Raw genomic sequence first — 21,179 nt, forward strand, 5'->3', positions numbered from 1 at the left:
TCTGATTGTTATCATGAAAGAATGTTGGATTTTGTAAGAAAAATTTTTTCTGCATCAGTTGAGATAATCATGCGCTTTTTGCCCTGAATGCTATTAATGTGTACATTGTACTGACTAACTTTCATTGCCAAATTACTCTTGCATTTTTAGAATAATTCCCACTTGGTCATGGTGTATGATCCTTATAATATGCTGTTGGATTTTTTTATTGAGGATTTTTGCATCTATATCCATGAGAAATATTTGTCTGTAGTTTTCTTTCCTTGTAGGTCTTTGGTATCAGTGTAATACTGGCCTCATAGAATGAATTAGAATGTGTTCCTTCCCCTTCAATTTCTTTAGAAAAGGTTGAGAAGGATTGGTGTTAATTCTTCTTTAAACGTTAACTTTTAAAAGTTAGAAAAGAAAGGAACAGATCCCAACTCATCCTACAAAGCTAGTATTACTTTCTGGGAAAAAAGGAAGACATGACAATAACAGACTAATTCCTTAAAATATAGATGAAAAAATTCTCAAAAGCTAGTAAACCAATAGTTAATTTAATATCCAAAATTTAATAATGTCTTTATTATGTGAAATTAGATTCCCTCTATGCCCCATTTTCTGGAGGTTTGTTTTAAATCATAAATGGATGTTGAATTTTCTCAAAAGCTTTTTCTGCAGCTATTGAGATGATCATATGATTTTTATTCTTCAATTTGTTGATGTGGTGGATCACATTGATTGATTTGTGCATACTGAGAAACCTTTGCATCCCTGGGGTAAATCCCACTTGATGGTGGTGTAAAATCCTTTTAATGTGTTGTTGGATTCTGTTTGCTAGTATTTTGCTGAGGATTTTTGCATATATGTTAATCAGAGATATTGGCCTGTAATTTTTTTGTATTTTTTTGGTGATATCTTTGTCTGATTTTTATTTCAGGGTGATGGTAGCCTCATAGAATAAACTTAGGAGTGTTCCTCCTTCTGCAATTTTTTTAGTTTGACAGAAATAGATGTTAGCTCATCTCTGTGAGGCTATCAAGCCCTGGAAGATTTTAATCACTAGTTGTGATTAAATAATTCACAAGTTTTAATTTTGTTCCTTGTGATCGGTCTGTTCATATTTTCTGTTTCTTCTTGATTCAGTTTTGGAAGGTTGTACTTTGCTAAGAATTTGTCCATTGCTTCCAGGTTGTCCATTTTATAGGTGTGTAATTGCTTGTAGTATTCTTTTATGATCCATTGTATTTCTGCAGTGTCAGTTTAACTTCTTTTTCATTTCTAATTTTATTGATTTGAGTCCTCTCTTTTTTATTGATGAGTCTAACTAAAAGTTTATCAATTTTGTTTATCTTCTCAACAAACAAGCTTTTATTTTGATTTGATTTGATTTTTGCTATCACTTTATTTCTATTTCATTTATTTTTGCTCTGATCTTTATGATTTAGTTCCTTCTATTAGCTTTGGGTTTTGTTTGTTCTTCTTTGTCTTGTTGCTTTAGGTGTAAGGGTAGTTTGCGTGAGATTTTTCTTTTTCCTTGAAGCAGGACTGTATTGCTATAAACTTTTTACTTAGAAATGTTTTGCTGCATCTCAGAGGTTAGCTGCATTCCATAAATTTAAAGTAGTCACAGCTGATATAAGCTAGTCTAAGCTGAACTAAACCGATCTAAGCCAGTTCAAACCAGCCTAAAACCGAAATTGGTCTAAATCAGATCAAACCAGCCTAATCCAGATCAAACCAGTCTAAACTGGACCAGACTGGTATAAGTTCAGACTGGTCTAAAGCAGTCCAAACGGATCTCCCCCTGGGATTCTGGTTGATATGTGTTTGCTTCAGCCAACAATCGTGTCAATTTATCCCTTGATAGAGGGGCTGCCCGTGCTGCCCTAGTCAGCTTCCCCTCACAGACAGCTTCCTGTCATTTCATCCTTGACTCTGCATGTCCTCTTGCCTCACTGAGATGTCCAACATGTCACAGTCACTGTTGTTCCTCACCCTGAAGTGGACTGCTTCTTCCTGGCAGTGAGAATCTCTGGAGGGGTGAGTTGTGTCGACAGCTCCAACCTTAACACCACAGCAATGAGCAGGACCTGGCCAGCACGGCCATGTAGTCAGGGTGGGCAGAGTGGGCGAAGATATTTGAGCCCAGGAAAGTTGTGCACAGTACAACCCGAAGATGAGGGGGAGAGTGAGTTTCCCTAGTGGTCCAACATCCTGAGAAGACTGCATTGGCAAATGCAGAGACTTTGAGGCAGATGGAGAGAAATGTGAAAAGTGGGTCTTGAGTGTGAATCAAGTGTAGTGAAGGCAATCTAAGAGGAAAGCAAGTTGAGGAAAGAAGAGCAACACACAGAAGTTGGAGAGTACAAACAAAACACCTCGGGGTGCATGTGGAAAGGGTCACATCAGAGGGAGGCTGGAGGTGAAGAGGGCAGAAGAGGGAACGCCATGACAGCAGAGGTCTTTCCAGCTTCCCAGCTGAGGAAGCCACAGCCTCATCCAGTCTGCCACCTGGGGAGTAATGAGGATAAGTTAGCTGCATGTGTACACTAAGTCGCTTCAGTTGTGTTCCACTCTTTCCAACCCTATGGTGTCTGTAGCCTGACAGGCTCCTCTGTCCAGGGGATTCTCCAGGCAAGAATACGGGAGTGGGTTGCCACACCCTCCTCCAGGGGATCTTTCCAACCCAGGGATCAAACCCACGTCTATTACATCTCCTGCACTGGCAGGTGGGTTCTTTACCACTAGCACCACCTGGGAAGCCCAAGCTGGCTGTATACCAAGGCACTATATAACTTAATAATACTTTATCCTTGACTGGGGCTTCCCTGGTGGTTCAAATGGTTTAGGACCCCCCTGCAGTGCAGGAGACCTGGGTTCGATTCCTGGGTCACAAAATCCCCTGGAGAAGGGAATGGCAACTCACTCCAGTATTCTTGCCTAGAGAATTCCATGGACAGAGGAGCCTGGAGGGCTATAGTCCATGGGGCTGCATAGAGTCAGACATGACTGAGGGACTAACACACACACACACACACACACACACACACACATACACACACTCCTTGATTAATAAAATTATCAAATAAGTCCACTGCTTTAAAACTCCATACAGTACTTACAGTCAGATGTTTCTTTTTTGTACAAAGGCCTGATCATTGATTGACCTTGTGTCCCACCCGGTAATGCAGTGTAGAACTAAAGATAGACAGGGCTTCGCTGATGGCTCAGTGGTGAAGAATCCACCCGCCAGTGCAGGAGACACGGCTTTGATCCCTGGTCCGAGAAGACTCCACATGCTAGGGAGCAACTAAGCCAGCACACCACAACTACTGAGCTTGTGCTCTGGAGCCCTGGAGCCCATGCTTGGTGACAAGAGAAGCCACTGCAAGAAGCCCTAGCAGCACAGCTAGATAGTAGCCCCCATTTGCCACAACTAGAGAAATCCCCATGCAGCAAAGAAGACCCAGCGCAGCAAAAAACAATTTAAAAAAAGACAGAGATAGTTTTGAATCTCAGCTCTGCCTCATGGTTGATATGACTTATGGCATGTCCCTTATTCCACCTAAGCCTCAATTTCCTTTTTATTTAAATGAGGCATGATAATATTGGAAATTGCTTATGAAATTATACAGTGCTAAGGTGTGATGCTAAAGCTGAAGCTCCAGTACTTTGGGCACCTCATGCGACGAGTTGACTCACTGGAAAAGACTCTGATGCTGGGAGGGATTGGGGGCAGGAGGAGAAGGGGACAACCAAGGATGAGATGGCTGGATGGCATCACGGACTCGATGGACATGAGTCTGAGTAAACTCCGGGAGTTGGTGATGGACAGGGAGGCCTGGCGTGCTGCAATTCATGGGGTCACAAAGAGTCGGACACGACTGAGCAACTGAACTGGAGGCATGATAGGCTTGCAGTGTTATCATACTTAATATTATTTTGCATTTTCAGCCTGAATTCAGAGATGCCTCTTCACAAAGGGCATTGTGGGAACTGCACTGGGCACAAAATTGGATTTTTTTACAACCAGCAGCCTAATCAATCTGTTCTTCTCCACTTTGGCCTGCATTCTTGGCCTCTCTAGCTCCCCCTCTCCTCCCTGTTTCCTGCCTCTGATGTTGTCAGTGCTGTTCTCTCTCCAGTGTTGTGTTTTGTCCCCTCTTGTGGCTACTGTGAAATGTCAGTCGTCTACTAGTGGGAATGCCTGACCAAGATTCAGTAAGAAAGATGACTAACTGCCTCATAAAATGGGGAGATTCAGAGCTCATTTCAGTGCCACTTTCTATCTGCTGGCTGTAGCTTTCTCATCCTTCCCCAAGAGATCAGTGATCACAATCCCTTTCTACCCACAGACTTTGCTAAGCCCTTATTTATGTAAAGTCTGAATGTCCTTCAGCCCTATTGAAGGATTTAACATATGGCTATTTTACAGATCTTTTCTCATATGAACTAATGTAAACGATGCACCATACCTTGGCATAGCATTGGAATTTCATCAGAGGTAAATAATCAGGAGATCCAGTTACTAAAATGAAAGAAATTATCCTTCAGATTGTAGGCTTTTAAAATTGGTGGATCATTGACAGCAAATATTAAATCAAACTTCTTATTTCTTCTGAAAGATCTCTAAATGTTTTTGGTTGACCTGTAAGCTATGACATTGATGTCATCTCTGTCTTGCACCACGGCCCAGCAGCCCTTGCTCCAGTGCATACACTCTCAGAAATCTGTGGCCTCCAGTCCATTTAACAGAGTGAGTAACATGCTTAGACTAACCCCACACCTGGCACAACAGCCCACTTGGCATAAAATAGCATATCTCATTACTGAGACCAGAGTAAAAAGCTCATCCTCTTATAGTTGACAAACCCCTAGGAGTCTCAAACTAAGTAACTCTTGGTCATATCTTCTGACTGTTTTTGATCTTGAACATCAGGTTTTGCTGGTTCAAAGTGTTTTCTTCTGTGCTGAAATGACCCTTCATTGTTCCATCATGTGTATTCCATAGAGCACAGGATTTCTGCTTTAGTCTTGTCATAATGATTAAGAACAAGATAAAGTAAGCAAATGTATTAAAGATGAAAGCTATACAAAGTTTTCTTATTAAATTTTAGTAACATAACTAAAACAAAACAAAATGAAAAAAATAAAACATTCCTGGGCTTTCCTCACGGTCCAGTGTTTAAGAATATGCCTTGCAACACAGGGGACACAGGTGTGACCCCCAGTCGGGGAACTAAGATCCTACATTCTGAAAGGCAATGAAGCCCACTCGCCATAGCTAGTGAGTCCTTAAGCCGCAACTAGAGAGTCTCCATGCTAGATGGAAAGATCCTGTATGATACAACTAAGATTGGAGGCAGTCAAATAAAAAGTTAAATAAATAAATATTAAAATATTTCTTGGGCATTAAAATATTCCTCACTGTCCTGTTTATTTTTATAAATTTAACATAAAATTTGATGAGAGCTTCCTTTTCAGCACAAGCCATAATTTTTTAAGATTTATTTATTTACTTTATATTTGGGTTATGGTAGGTCTTTATTGCTCTGTGTGAACTTTTTCTAGTTGCAGAGAGTGGGGGCTCTTCTCTAGTGTGTGGGCTTTTCATTGCAGTGGCTTCTCTTGTTGCAGAAAGTGGGCTCTAGGCTCAGTAGTTGCAGCTTTCAGGGTTAGTTGCTCCACGGCATGTGGGATCTTCTCGGAGTAGGGATTGAACCCATGTCCCCTGCATTGGCAGGCAGATTCTTAACCACTGGAGTATCAGGTAAGCCTACATGTCATAATTCACATGTCTATTGCTATGGTGATGTGATTTTAGGGTTGGAGGCTGGTCTTTTAGAAAATAGAAAGAAGTACTTGTGATGATGAAATCTCATAAGTTTTCTATGGCAGGATAATCTAACCAAGACAGGAAGAAACAAAATAAATGACATTCCCACTTTGTGGTAGACTGTTCTCAATGGGCAGTGTACATCCATCCACGTTATATATTAACCAGACCTCTTCAAAGCAGGAGGAGGAAATCAACCTTTGAGAAAAGTTGGTCTCCTTCAGATAATAGTATTGTGATTCTAAGATTAATACTCCTTTTTCATTTTGTAAATGAATCTTTCATCTTTTTCAAGGGGTCACATTGACCAAAAGCTTTTTCTGTACCTGCATAAATGACTAAAACAAAATTTTGATGAATTGTGCACAGTTCCTTGTCTCAAAATATATCTATAACTCTCGATCAATGGAGCAGTTCTCAGAGCTTCTGATAATGTTTCCTAGGTCATGAACTCTGGTTTGGCTTGAATAAAATTCTCTTGTCTTTCTCTTTAGCTTGATTGTTACTTGATTCTCTCTGACACTTGTTATCCTACATGTGAATTCCATCTGTTCTGGCAAAATCTAATCTCGCTTTGCACCTGGTTTCATGTCATTTGTATGGGTTTAGTGTAGTATCAGCCTTCTACCAGGAAGCAGGTTCATTTTTTGTGTACTGTCAAATGAGGTTGTTCTAAGTGTGTGCTTGTGCTTAGCCACTCAGTCGTGTCCGACTCTTTGTGACCCTGAGAACAGTAGCCCACCAGGCTCCTCTGTCCATGGGATTCTCCAGGCAAGAACACTAGAGTGGGTTGCCATTTCCTTCTCCATCTAAGTGTGTAAGACTGGTCAATCCCATTGTTAATTCCTCAATTAAATGGATGCCAACATATAGATCCTCTTGAGTCATAGCCAGCTACACTGGATCCATTGTTGGTGGAGAGTATTTTTCTATGACATGGAAATAATGCAATTGGAGTGATGACCTTTACAAAGTCGATTCCAAGAAAAACAGAAGGTGGAGTGTGTGCAGTCCCAAAGCACTTAGGACATGGGACATTAGAAACTGAGCAAGCATTACATGAGCCAGAAGTCCCCCTAGCTGACAGAATGTGGACAAGCTTTATTTATTATTCATTTTGAATTACCGTGTTTATCAGAATTGTTGGCTTGATGCATGATTTGCAATTAAGCAGAAGGTCCCCACTCCAGAAGGAGGACCAAGTGGCATTCTAGAAGTAGCTTTGCCAGAAATAAAATGGTATCTTGCTCACACTCTGACTCTTACTGTTAGTTCTCAGTTAGGTTGGCCCCTAAATAAAAGAAGGGATAGTGGTTATCGCGCACACTGGGACCCTTCTTATGCGCTTGATCCTATTCTTCCTAAGGAAAAAGCCGTATTTGGAGATTACCTTTGTGTGCATGCATGCTCAGTCTCTCGGTCGTGTCCAACTCTTTTGTGACCCCATGGACTGAAGTCCTCCTGTCCATGGGATTCTCCAGGCAAGAAAACTAGAAGGCTGCCATTTCCTTCTCCAGGGAGTCTTCCTGAGCCAGCTTATCGAAACTGTGTCTCTTGCAGCTCCTGCATTGGCAGGCAGATTCTTTACCACTGAGCCACCTGGGAAGCCTTACCTTTGTGTGGACCCCCTTTATTTTTCATACATAGGGTAGTAGGCAGATACAGTGAACTATCATACAAAACTCTTGTTTTTCTTCTTATTGTCTTCTTCATATGGCCCTTCCTCTGGTTAGTAAGCGGCATCTGTGTTTTCTCGAAGAGACAGGTTGTTAGTGTTTCAGGTCATTTTCTGCATCAGTCTTTGGTCTTTTCTCTGACTCTACGGATACAGGTATTTTCTGCCTCTCTTTTCCTGAGATTTGTCTGTTATAGCGAATCTTCCTGAATATATGTATGTAGCAAAATTCCTAAATGTTTGTGTTTGTAGTTCTGTGCCAGTTCATTTATTAACTTAAAACCTAATCCATTCCGACTGACATCATCTAATCTGGCCTGATTTAAATTTCAAGTCATGGTACTCAAAAGAGACAAATGAGCCTCCAGCTCAGATGTGTCCCCGCGCAGGTTCCCTGGAGACGGTATCTGTCGGCTCACTGTGATAACCACCATCCCTTCTTTAATTTAGGGGCCAACCTGACTGAGAACTGGGAGTAAAAGAGAGTGAGCAAGATACCCATTTTATTTCTGGCAAACGTAATTTCTAGGATGCCACTTGGTCCTCCTTCTGGAGTGGAGACCTTCTGCTATCTCCCCACTGAAGTGGACGGACTCACCCACTCACCCACTCACCTACAGAGCTAACTAGAGGATCGTAGGTTGTGGAGGCTCCAGATAAGCAGACAGTGTGAGGTGGACAAAGAGTGGATAGAAGGCTGGCCAGGTTGAGGGGGAGAGCTAAGAGCATGGGTCCCTTAAGAGCTGTGGCTGACACCAGCACCCACCCCCGCCCTGAGGCCAGCGGATGCAAGTCTCCGCTCAGCACTGGTTGTTCAGTAGCATATTGTTTAGCATGGACACATGTTTGTGGTTTTTTTTGCAGTTTTTTTTTCTTGTAGTTGATTTCTAGCTTCTCTGTCGCTCTCTTTATATACATATAGCGGTGGGTGGTTTAGTTGCTAAATCGTGTCTAACTCTTGCGACCCCATGGACTGCGGCCCGCTAGGCTCTTCTGTCCATGGAATTTTCCAGGCAAGAAATTGGAGTGGGTTGCCATTTCCTTCTCCAGGGAATCTTCCCAACCCAGGGATCGAACCCGTGTCTCCTGCACTGTAGGCAGATTCTTTACTATGAGCCACCAGAGATTCCCGTATATAATCATTTAGTTGTACACCAGAAACTAACACAACATTGTAAATCAACTGTACTTCAATTTTTAAAAAACGGTTTAAAAATTAATAAGTTAAAGAAATTAGTCTTAGGAGGATTGAGTCCCATAAAGGTTTTTTTGTTTGTTTGTTTGTTTTTTACTTAAAAAGTCATTTCACAAGTGAAAAAAATCAAGTTATTCAACTGAATTCTAAAACCTTTGGTAAAAGGAAATGCTACTCTCTGATAAGAATAAAAGTAAAGTAAGAGTAGAATTTTTAAAATGTATACAACAATCAAGTTATAAGTAAAATTTCAAATAAATTTTCCTTTCCTAAACAGCTTCATTGAGATAAAAGTCACAGCTTATACAATTCACCCATTTAGAGTATATAATTCATTGTTTTTAGTATGTTACAGAGATCTGCTTTAGACTGTCTTCCTTAACCCCTGTAAGAAACCATATCCCATGGCCAGCAGCCCCTCCTCACCCTCTGCAACCTCCCTGAGGGATAGTGTCTGCTCCTGGGTCTCAGCCCTGGGAGGATTGCTCCATCTCCTATACTGACCAGGCATCTCCCTGGGGATGGTGCTGGCTCCTGGCCTGGGTCCTCCTGGGACTCAGTGTTGTGAGGAAGCCCTGTCAGGGAGGCACCCCAGCCAGTCCAGTTCCAGCTATCTTGGTGGAAAAGACTTCATTTCAGGTCACTTCACCAGCCTGGCGCAATCTGACTGCCCTTTGCTGTGTGAGTCCCAGGGAGAACTTCCCTGTCCAGCCCCATCAATCCACAGCACCAGAGAGGCTGTCACAGATTGCCCTTTGGGCCACTGAGCTTTGAGGGGCTTGCTGGCAGTGGTGGGCCCTTGAAATGCTGTGCAGAACAGAGTCCCTCAGAGCCCCTCCCTAGAACCTGGAGTTGTCCTGGGTCCCTGACACCCTCACCTCCGACACTCGGTCAGCACCCAGCCCCAGTTCTTTCTTGGCTGTGCCGGGTCTCCGCTGCAGCACAGGCTTCTCTTGCTGCGGAGCACGCGCTCAGTAGTCGCCCCACAGCATGTGGGATCTTATTTCCTCCACCAGGGATTGAACCCACACCCCCTGCATTGGAGGGCCAGTTGTTAACCACTGGACAGCCAGAGAAGTCCTCCAGTCCTGGTTCTTACTGGTGCCTGCTCCACAGAGCCCACTGACCCCAAGGTTCAGCAGTGCCATCTCGTCTGTCCCACGTGGTGCCCGAGCTTTCTGAGACTCTCTCTGTCCTGTGAAGGTTCTCATGCCAGCTCTCCAGGCCCCACCCTCTCACCCACCCCGCAAACCCAGGCGGAGCCCAGCCCCCTGCTCTGCCAGGACCTCTGTCCTGCCTCCCGCCACCTAGGGAACCCCATCTGGAGACCCCCGGTACTCCTCCCAGCGTCCCCACCGCTCCCCTAAAGGCTCTCCGGAGTCTGTGCACGGGTCTCTCCCCCGCAGTAAGCCCAGAACTCCTTTCCGGGTGACAAGGCAGATGCTTGATGCACAGTCTTCTTCCCAGAGCTGGGCGTGGAGCCAAAGGTAAATGTCAGTCAATGTTAACTGAATGAACACTGTGTTCACACCACCCACAGGAGAACAAACATGGCCGGGAATCGGCAGCCCCCCAGACAGGCAGCTGGGGACCCTGAGAATGAAAGAGGTGGGCTCCAGGGGCCCTGAGGGGTGCTGGTGGGGAGGATGGGGCGGCTGACCGGAAGCGGGGTGTCCCAGGTGAGGGGCTAGGGGCTGGTCCTGCGTGGAGGCGGGCAGACCCGGGGAGGCTGCGGTCACTGGCCGGCGGCCGTGGTTGCAGAGGCTGCGGCTGGTGTCTGGCGTTCTTGTGTGGGCCAGCGTCCTGCTGTCCTGGGTGCCCTGGCCACGGGCCACTGTGCATCTGGTCTCTCCTGAACAAGGAAGAGACTTCTCCTGGAGGGCAGAGACGGGGACACGGTGGGGGCAGAGGAGGGGCTGGGGGCAGCTCCCGTGATTCTGAGCAGCTCTCTCAGGTGAGTCTCTGCTTCTGGGCTGGGAGTCTTTTCTGTGGCCACAGCCTGGTCAGTATCGCTTCCGCACAAAGGAGCCGTGGGCCCCAAGATTTAAAGGTAGGGTGGCTGTGAACTTAAGTTGTTATCAGCTACCAGAGGGCGTTTTTTTCTGCAGGGAATGTCCAGTCTCACATGGTGACTCGCAAGTCTTGCTTTTCCGTGTGTAAATGTGCCGGGCTGTGCCCGCGACCCCTCATCTGGGCTGCACATTCGGGTCACCTTTCTCATGGGCACCAGAAGCTAAGCCGCCTCCCCATGCAAGGACTGAAACAAGCAGGGTGGGGGTGGCTCCAGCACGAGGGGTTTATCCTGTAAATACAGTAGTTGTACTTTGATCATATAATTTAAATTATTCAGATTTGTAAGGTTTTTGGCAAGGTTTGGCATCAGCCTTTTATTGGGTAGACTGAGATATCATGGAATCATACCTGATGTTGGTGTTTGGAAGGCAAACCTGTGCAAAGATGCCTGATTTGAGAGACGTATGAACGAATACCCAATAAAAGAGATTCTGTGCATAGCAGAATATTTCAAAATAACTAGAGGCAGCAAATATGAGATAACTATGCCTCCAGGGCCCTGAGTTTAACCCTGGTAAGATACATACAATATAGAATTTACCATCTTAACAAGTTTTAGGTGCACAGTTTAGAGCCATTAAGCGCATTTTCATCGTGGTGCAACCTTTCCCCCATCTCTCTCCAGGCCTCTTTCATCTTCCCAAAGAGAAACACTGTCCCCATGAAAGTGAATCATACAGAATCTGTCGCTTGGTGTCTGTCTTATTTCACTGAGTGTGATGTCCTCCAGGTTTTTCTGTATTGTAGCCGGCATGAGTCTCTGTCCTTTTTAGGGAGAGTAATATTCTATCATGTGGATGGACCTCATTTTGTTTGTCTATCATGCACTGATGGGCCCTTGGGCAGCTGCCCCCTCTTGGTTGCTGTGAGTGATGGGCTGTGAGCACAGGTAGACTGTGACCTTCCATGAACTGGGCTTTCTTGAGCCCCAGAGGGGGAGGGTCCAGTGCTTCCGTGTTGTGGGGGCTGTTTGACAAGGCACAACATACCCAATTTTGTAAACTGGGCCTGTGCACTTTTCAAGGGCCTAAGAAAAAATATGAGACCAGAAAAAATTTTCCCCTGGTTTAAAATACAAAAAGAACACTGTAGGTTTTCCCCCGTGGGCCAGTGGTTAAGACTTTGTATTCCAATGTAAGGGGCACAGGTTTGATCCCTGGTTGAGGAACTAAGATCCCACATGCCATGCCAAGCAGTATGACCAAACATTTTTAAAAATAAAATAAAGTATGTTTCAGTTCAGTTCAGTTGCTCAGTCGTGTCCAACTCTTTGCGACCCCATGGACTGCAGCACGCCAGGCCTCCCTGTCCATCACCAACTCCTGGAGCTCATTCAAACTCATGTCCATTGAGTCGGTGATGCCATCCAACCATCTCATCCTCTGTAGTCCCCTTCTCCTCTCACTTTCAATCTTTCCCAGCATGAGGGTCTTTTCCAATGAGTTAGTTCTTTGCATCAGGTGGCCAAAGTATGAATATTCAGGACTGATTTCCTTTGGGATTGACTTGTTGGATCTCCTTGCAGTCAAAGGGATTCCCAAGAGTCTCCTCAACACCACAGTTCAAAAGCATCAATTCTTCGGCATTCAGCTTTCTTTATAGTCCAACTCTTACATCTGTACATGACTACTAGAAAAACCATAGCCTTGACTAGATGGACCTTTGTTGGCAAAGTAAAGTCGCTGCTTTTTAATATGCTGTCTAGGTTGGTCATAACTTTTCTTCCAAAGAGTAAGCGTCTTTTAATTTCATGGCTGCAGTCACCATCTGCAGTGATTTTGGAGCCCCCCAAAATAAAGTCTGTCATTGTTCCCACTGTTTCCCCATCTATTTCCCATGAAGTGATGGAACCGGATGCCATGATCTTAGTTTTCTGAATGTTGAGCTTTAAGCCAACTTTTTCACTCTCCTCTTTCACTTTCATCAAGAGACTCTTTAGTTCTTCTTCGCTTTCTGCCATAAGGAAGGTGTCATCTGCATATCTGAGGTTACTGATATTTCTCTCGGCAATCTTGATTCTAGTTTGTGCTTCATCCAGCCCAGCATTTCTGCATATAAGTTAAATAAGCAGGGGACAATACACAGCCTTGAAGTACTCCTTTCCCGATTTGGAACCAGTCTGTTGTTCCATGTCCAGTTCTACTTTGGAACTTCCCAGGTGTTCCAGTGGCTAAGGCTCCTTGCTCCCATTGCTGGGGGTCTGGGTTCGATCCCTGGTCAGGGAACCAGATCCCACATGCAGCAACTGAGAAACTGTGCAGCCAAATAAATCAATAAAAGAATAATAAAAGAATTTGTTTAGAAAAATCTTCATAATATAAAAAAGAACATTGCAGGTTTGAAATGTTAAAATGTTCAAGTTGTGATTGAAATTCAGCTCTTACTCAGTTATGAAACAATGATTGTATTTGATACGTTTGAAATGATATGGGAACAGAGTGTACAAAGTTCAAACAGTGACTGTGGGGCTGCCATTTATCTTGGAAAATGTTTATACAACTCAACTGTCTGGTGTCATTTTCCTCAAATCACGTGATGTGTGGCATCCGAGACCTTTGACCTGCTGTGAAGGAAACCAAGTTCCTGCACCCTTCTGCCGATGGCCCTCACAGATCAGCTGGAAGGCAGAAAGGTGGTGGTCAGCTGCGAGGAGGAGGCTGCAGCCGGGGACGAGGGCAGCTGATCAGATTGCGGGCCGGTCCATCTCTGCACCAGACCTGAAGACAGGCGGTGGGCAGACACTGATGGCTGGAAAGCTTGGCTCCAGTGCACCCAAGGGGAGGATGTCAGTGGGGAAGATGGGCCGACTGACTAGATGTGGGGTGTCATTATGGCCTGAACTGTGTCCTCCCAAATCCTACCCCAGGACCTCAGGATGTGACTGTCTGTGGAGATGGGGCCTTTAAAGAGGTGACTGAGGTAGAATGAGGTCTATAGGGTGGGCCTCCATCGCATAGGACTGGTGTCCTTACAAGAGAAAATCAGGACACAGGCACACAGTGGTGGCCTTGTGGACACATGGCGAGAAGATGCCAAGGAGACCTCAGAGGGAACCAGCCCTGCCCACACCTTGATTTGGGCTGTCAGCCTCCAGGATGCAAGACCATCCTTGTCTGCGGTGTTTGTTACTCAGCCTAAAGTCTGTCACATATGGGCATCCCATGTGATGGGTTAAGGGGCACATTTGGCTGGTCCTGAGTTGGAGGAGGGGCACAACCAGGGTGGACATCTGGGGTCACTGAGAGGTTTGACCGGCTCTGCCGGCTGGCTGCGCTAGGCTGTGGGTGTCTGTAGGTTCAGTCTCCCAGGACCAGGAACTGTGTCTTGGGTCCCACCATAGAAACACTTATTTTCTTCCCAAGGGCCACTTTGGAGTAGAGGGTCAGGAGTCCGGGTGGGAAGACTGAGAGGTTCAGGGCTACCAGTGAGGCCCCAGAACCCAGAACAGCCTGCTCACACCTGCAGAGCCGCAGTGAGGTGGGAGGAGACCCTCAGACACACCTGGCGTCTGTCAACATGCAGGATGCTCATGTGATAAAGGTGTGTCCCAGCCTTGCAGGTGCTTTTTTTTTGAGGGGAAAAGCTTAGAACGCTGTTGTCACATGTTGAAATAGACATTGAAGTGCTTTTTTTTTTTTTTTTCTTCAGATCATTTATTTGTTGGGTCCTTGCTGTGCTGCACAGAATCTATAGTTGTGGTGCGCAGGCTCAGTAGTTGCTGGGTGTTGCCCCTCGGCATGTGGGATCTTAGTTCCCCAACCAGGGATCAAACACACATCCTCTGCATTGCAAGGTGAATTCTTAACTCCTGGATCACTAGGGAAGTCCTTGACTTGCTATTTTAAAGGCAGAATTTAAAAGAGAAATGGTATTGTCACTAAGACCAGCATCCTCTGGTCTCTTTTCTCTTCATCTTTATCACTTTTCAGTGACAAATAGCTCCAAATAGGGCTCTGAGTTCATGCTATTGTATCTCTTTTGAAGCAGTTAGCAAAACTTCTGAATGACATGCATATGCTTTTTGTGGCTCAAGAGCTATGGTTTACTGCCGATACATTTAAATCTAAAATTGCTGAAAACCAAAACTCAGGCAGTGACGTATCCTGTGACTTGTTTTTTATATAATTTTTGTTTGTTTATTTATTTTTGGCTGGGCTGGGTCTCTGTTACTGCATCGCCTTTTCTCTAGTAGCAGTGAGAGGGGGCTACTTTCTAGTTGCTGCAAGTGGGGACTACTCTTTGTCGAAGTGTGTAGGCTTCTTATTGAAGTGACTTCTCTTATTGTGGAGCACGGGCTCTAGGCCCATGGGCTTCAGTAGTTGTAGCATGTAGGCTCAATAGTTTTGGTGCACGTAATCTCAATAGTTGGTCTGAGGCATGTAGGAGCTTCCTGGGCCAGGGATCGAATTGGAGTCTCCTGCCTTGGCAGGCAGATTCTTTACCACTGAGCCACCAGGGAAGCCCTGATTTGTTATTTCCATTGACAAAAACATATAAATGGGGCTAAACGCCTTTTGCCTTTCTGAGATGTTTTGTGTTGCTCAGTTCTGTCCTTACGGGAGGCACGGGGTTATTTCTTGGTATTTGTGTGGGGCCAAAGGAATCTGTGCTGATAGTAATGGCTCGGGAGAAAATACCAGCCTTGCTCATTTGGATCAGGTGCTCCTGTGTGAGGTGAGAGGAGCAGGAAACAAACGAGACCCCTGCCCGCCCACCCCCACATCTCCAGTGCTGTCCCACTCCCCACCAACACCACAGCCCAAAACTTTCCTGGTCGGCTTGTCTGGGTGGGAGGGAACCACTCCCTCTCACGCACCACCACCCCCCAGTCTGTGCTCCTTCCCAGCTCTGTTCTCCCAAAGGCTCTGAATTCCTAGCATGGGGCCCACTAAGGCAGCCAGATGGGGGCGGCCGAGGATGGGGAGGACTCAACCTGGAGAGCTGGGCGTGTTGCTGGGCTTGGGACCTCAACATTTCAGGGAGTTTAAAAAGCAGATTTCCACTGTGCTTTGAAAGGCAGATAACATTGTGACTTCACGGAATCATCTGAAAACCCTCAGTTGAAAGGGAGCCCACACCTCATTTCACAGAAAGGGAAGCCAGACCCTCAAAGACCCAGTGGTCTCCCCATGGCCCCACAACAAATAGAGTGACCTGGGAGAGTCTGGGAGGGGGGCCTGTGGTCCCTGAGGACACTGTTCTGTCATATCACAGGGTCCTGAGCTGGAGACCACAGGGGCCAGTGACAAGGTGGGGCTGAAAGACAAGCCAGGAGAGATTCTGGAACATGGGATGGAGGGCGGGAGGGGAGCAGGGGACTCGGCGGCCTGGGGAACCCCTCCCCACTCACCCCCGACCTTCCCAGGGCTTCTGGGCTTCTACACTGTGCTCGGCAGAACTCGGGAGGTGTTCGGATCACTTCCGCTCCCTGAAGGGCTCCGTGCAAGTGGCTCTGCTGATGGGCCCCGGCTGTGGTGGATGACAGAATATTCTAGATCAGTGGTCCCCAACCTTTTTGGCGCCAGAGACCAGTTGCACGGAAGACAATTTTTCCAGGGCTGGGGGGTGGGGATGGTTTCAGGATGATTCTCATAAGGAGCACACAACCTAGATCCCCGGCACTCACAGTTCACAGTAGGGTTCACGCTCCTATGTGAATCTAATCCCGCCACTGAGCTGACAGGAGACGGAGCTCAGGCTACGGTAATGTGAGCATGTGAGCGATGGGGAGCCGCTGTAGATACAGAAGAAGCTTCTCCGCTCAGTCGCCAGTCTCCTGCTGTGCAGCCTGGTTCCTAACAGCCCCAGGGATTGAGGACTCCTGTTCTAGTTGGAGGTGGTGGTTATGCAACATTAAAAATGCATGAAATGCCACTAAATTGTCCACTTTCGAATGGTTAATTTTACGCTGTTTGAATATCATCTCCATTGTGAAAAACAATTATGAATAAATTGGAAACCAAATTGCTGGCTCTATGAACAGCCAGGGAACCAACCACATAGCCCCAGTGGGTTGGAGCAGCTCAGCTGGGGGTTTGGAGGGCCTCTGCCGAGGGACGTGCAGGCGCAGAAGGAAGCAGGCTGCAGAGGGTAGGCCCCCCGGGCACGCGTTAACCTCAGAGACATTCTCCTCTGAAGCAAAAGAGGGCTTGATCGTTCTCCAGAGAAAAGTGCTGTTGAAAATCTATTTTCCATCAGTAATAAAGAGAAATTTGCTACAAGCCCTAAAGAGACACGGAGGGCCCTCAGGTGTGTATTAGGGAGGGGAAAAGTCATCTGAAAGGCCACACAGTGCGCGATTCAACCCTGGGATGCTCTGGAAAAGCCACAGCCACAGGGACAGTAAAGGGATGGGGTGGACGGTGCCAGGGGTGGGGGGTGAACAGGCAGAGCACAGAGGGTTTTCCAGGCAGTGAGATGACCCTGTATGATCCTCAGTCACAGGCACATCATACATTTGTCCAAACCTGTAGCAGGTACAACACCAAGACTAAACCCACATGACATAGTGGGCTTCAGTTTACAACAATGTGTCGGTGTCAGCTGACGGGTTGCAGCAAATGCATCCAACTAAGATGTTAGCAAAGGAGGCGGGGTGGGGGCAAGGACGGGAATTCTCTGCACATCCTACACAATTTTGTAAACAAAGCCCCTCTAAGAAAATCACATCATTAGTTTTCTTAACATCATGCCATTTTGCCCCTACTCCTGTTTATTCATATATTTGGCTGCATCAGTTCTCACTGTGGCACGTGGAATCTTTTTTCTTTGAGGTGCGAGGGCTTCTTTCCAGTTGTGTCTTGTGGACTCCAGAGCTTGTGAGCTTATTGGCTCCACTGCCTGTGGGATCTTGGCTTCTCAGTGGTAAAGAGCCTGCCTGCCAATGCAGGAGACATGGGTTCGATCCCTGAGTTGGGAAGATCCCCTGGAGGAGGGCATGGCACCCCACTCCAGTGTTCTTGCCTGGAGAATCCCATGGACAGAGGAGCCTGGTGGGCTGCAGTTCACAGGGTCAGAGAGTCAGACACGACTGAAGTGCCTGAGAGCACAGCACACACATGTGGGATCATGCTTCCCTGGCCAGGGATCGAACCCGCACCCCCTGCATTGCAAGGTGGATTCCTAACCACTGGACGGCCAGAGAACCCTATCTATTCATTTTTGAAAATCCATGTTGATGGAGAAGGATTAGGAAGGCAGGAGGGAGGGGAGGAGGAGCCTCGTGGGCAGGCATCCATGCCCTCTGGCGCCAACAGGCCGAGCGATGGCCAGCGCTGGGCGTCTGCTGCTGCTACTGCTCTGCTTGCTACCCGTGGCCCCGGTGCTGACAATCAAGAAGTACCAGCATCTGTCACATAAGGTAAGCACCACGTCCCTGTCTCTGCAGGGCCCAGGGCTAACTCTCGCCAGACCCACCCCGGGACACCCGGGCTCCCAGCCCCCTTTCCTGCCAGGTGCTCTGTGCTTTTTCTCCTGTCCCACCCCCACTTTGAACTGAACCCGCACTTCATGAATGCACCTGCTTCCTAAGGCTCTCAGGTCCCCAGGATGACTGATTCCTGGTGTACCCCCAGACCCCCAATGCCAAGTCCCAAGTCCAGGGACCCTGCAGAGGATTGGGGGGTGTGTGCAGAAGAGGCAGTATGGAAGGAGGCAGGGCAGTGGGTTCTGGGGGGGTGATGTGACCAACTCGTGTGTGTCATGCAGCAACAGCAAAGAACGCAGTCTGTCGGTCCTGGGGGCCGTGTGCCACCCCTCTGATCCCCACGTCTTGCCTGGACCAAGGTGCCCCTGTGCAGGATGCAGGAGGGAGGGCACCGCGCTGTGTGGCCGCTGCTTTCCAGATGCACCTCCCTCCTCTGTCCCCCGCTCACCCGCTGGGCTTCTGGCCTCCAGTTCCTGAGCCCAGACGATGGCTTTTATCTCAGCCAAGAAGAGATAAAGTTGCTCACAGCCAATGGTAAACCAGCAACAATGACTCTTTGCAGTCTCCAGTAATTTTGCATTTGTAAAGGAGTTTTGAGATGTTCAGAACCAAGTCGAGGGCCCCTCCTCACAGGAGGTGGGCAGGCGGCAGACCTAGGCTTCAGCTCCAACTTCTAGTTGGCTGTGTGACCCTGGGTAAGTCGATACCTTCTCTGAACTGTGACATCTCACCTATAAAATGTGAGAGCACATGGAATGGGCCAGGTGAGCTACTTCCGCTCACCAGCATCCTTCGTCCTCTGGGCCTGGCTCCCTTAGCCTTCCGGAACAGTGTCAGGCAGGTGAGCTAAGTTTACTGAGATGGACAACAGCCTTGCAGGGACGCTTGGTCTGTGGGGGCGCACGTAAAGGAGCCCCAACTTTGCAGAGCATCGGAGAGCCCTGTGAGACACACAGTGAATGCCAGAGCGACTGCTGTGTCACCAACAGCCTGAACCCTCAGAAGTTCTGCACCGCCCAGACCGTATTCCAGCAGTGCCTGTCCTGGAAGAAGGTGTGTCCTGCCTGGGCGGGTGAGAGGTGGGGGGCAAGGGGCTGGAGAGGGCAGCCCCTGAAAGGAGGGCTGGGGGCCTGGTGGAAAGGACCGCTCTCCTTCTCCTGCAGCCAAATGGGTACATCTGCAAGGACCACTTGGAGTGCCAGAGCAAATGCTGTGTCGTCAACAATTATGGGGTGCAGACGTACTGCAAAGCCAAGACCATCTTCCTGCAGTGCTTGCCCTGGCGCAAGGTGAGGCCAGGAGCCATGGGGATGGAGGGAGGCGCCCGCCAGCTCTGACCTCTGACCTCTGTCCCCAGCCCAACTGGGACTACTGCAACTACCACAGCGAGTGCCGCAGCAAGTGCTGCATCCGGCTGAACGAGCTCAGCCCCAACCGCTGCGTCCCCCAGAGCGGCATCCTGCTCCAGTGCCTGCCCTGGGTGAGTCCTGGAACCCAGTCCAGCCCTGCCGGGGGGCCTCAGTCCTGCGGCTGGCCTGAGGGCAGGCGGGCAGTGACCTGGAGGGCGTTGTGCCCACGCGCGTGGGTGGCGTCCCCTCCAGGAGAGGCCGCCAGTCGTCGCTGCCAGTTGGCCTCCTGTTGCTGCACCTGCGGCAGAAGCGCGGCCGAGCTCAGAAAAGGACACAGGTTGTGGGCATTGGTTCTCATGTCCACCAGGGTGGCAGCATGGCATAGTGTGGGCACCTGGGGAAGGGCCAGCATGGTGGTAGGTGGTGGGCCCACAAGATCCGGCAGCACCGGGGCCTAACTCCTGTGGGGCTGGACACCCGGCTGGACGAAGGGGAGGGTCCCCTCTCAGGAGTTTCCTCCTCTTCCTTCCCTCCCATCTCCACTGGAGACTTTCACTGGCTGAACTGGAAATCCAGAAGGAAAGGGTTCAGTGAGGCAGCCCGCAGAGGTCAGCCCCCAGAACACAGAACCTGAAGACACTGTGGAGAACAGCTGGGGACAGAGAGGGATGGGGGCACGGGAACGAGGTTGGAGGGGATGCTCTGGTGTCTGAGCTTGGATGCCCCGATCCAGGACTTCAGTCTGATTATAAAGGTGTGTCTGAGCCCAGAGGTTGAGAACCAGACCTTTCTGAGCATCCTCACCTGCTGGCCATGGTCCACCAGCACCCAGAACAACAGTGGGTGCAGCAGGTGCCACAATAGTGAGTCCATGGGTGTCCCCAGGGTGTCCAAGTGAACCAGGCAACACCTTCAGTGGCTTCGCCCAGAGGTGCAGACTGTCAGTGCCGAGGAGAGTGTCTGGCCATTAACCAGCTGGCCCTGAAGGCTAACTCCTCCCTGCCTCGTGGGCTGTGTCTCCCTGTGTGTTTCCTAATTGTGCTATGCCTTCTAGTGACGTGGGCCCAGTCTGTGCCCAGGAGACCACCCTACACCCTGAGCCCTGTGTGTGTTCATGGGACCATGAAGACCCGCAGGTATTGCACGTCTTAACCATGAACTCCCGAGGCCATCCATGTCCGTGCAAACCAAGGGCAGCTCCTGGAACCTCAATGTGATGACTTAGCATGAATAAACCTCCTGACTGAGTGAGCATGTTTCTGTGGGTATGGAGACCCGGGTCTCAGCTCGGTGCCATCTTCAGGAGCCCCCTCAACCAGAGACCAAGTCTCCCCAGAGGAAGGGGCAGGTGTAGACGTGCCCCTCCCCTGCAGGCACGTGACTGTGACTTGTCATCACAGGTAAAAGGTTGGAAGGCTCCCCTGACCTTGTGGATGGTGCAGTGAAGGCACTGGAGCCCGCTGAAGACCCGTGCGGGGAGGGGCCACCCATTGGTCCCTCCTCCTGCTCCCTTGGCCCCCAGGGTCCCCACTTCCCCTAGGAGCTGAAGTCCTGGCTGATCTAGAAACTGTTCCCTTTGGTGGCTTCTAGAGGTGAACACCACGACTGCCTCCTCTGCTTCCAGAGCACCAGAAATTTTA

The 21,179-nt window shown here is 48.3% G+C and overlaps 1 protein-coding gene across 2 annotated transcripts; it reads left to right on the forward strand.

Moving 5' to 3' along the window:
• The first annotated feature begins 10,212 nt into the window (after window positions 1-10,212).
• Window positions 10,213-20,787, forward strand: LRCOL1 (leucine rich colipase like 1). 2 transcript variants are annotated; one of them, XM_027956360.3, is made up of 6 exons: window positions 10,213-10,299; window positions 18,021-18,124; window positions 19,118-19,243; window positions 19,354-19,479; window positions 19,548-19,670; window positions 20,594-20,787. In XM_027956360.3, the coding sequence occupies exons 1-6, from the start codon at window positions 10,242-10,244 to the stop codon at window positions 20,594-20,596; spliced, it is 540 nt and encodes a 179-aa protein (XP_027812161.1). In that variant the 5' UTR covers window positions 10,213-10,241; the 3' UTR covers window positions 20,597-20,787. The 2 variants fall into 2 exon arrangements, with proteins under 2 accessions (XP_027812161.1, XP_042090389.1); XM_042234455.2 differs by lacking the exon at window positions 10,213-10,299 and adding an exon at window positions 10,408-10,645.
• The last annotated feature ends 392 nt before the right edge of the window (window positions 20,788-21,179 follow it).

Source organism: Ovis aries, chromosome 17 (assembly GCF_016772045.2).
Source record: "Ovis aries strain OAR_USU_Benz2616 breed Rambouillet chromosome 17, ARS-UI_Ramb_v3.0, whole genome shotgun sequence".
NCBI lineage: Eukaryota > Metazoa > Chordata > Mammalia > Artiodactyla > Bovidae > Ovis > Ovis aries.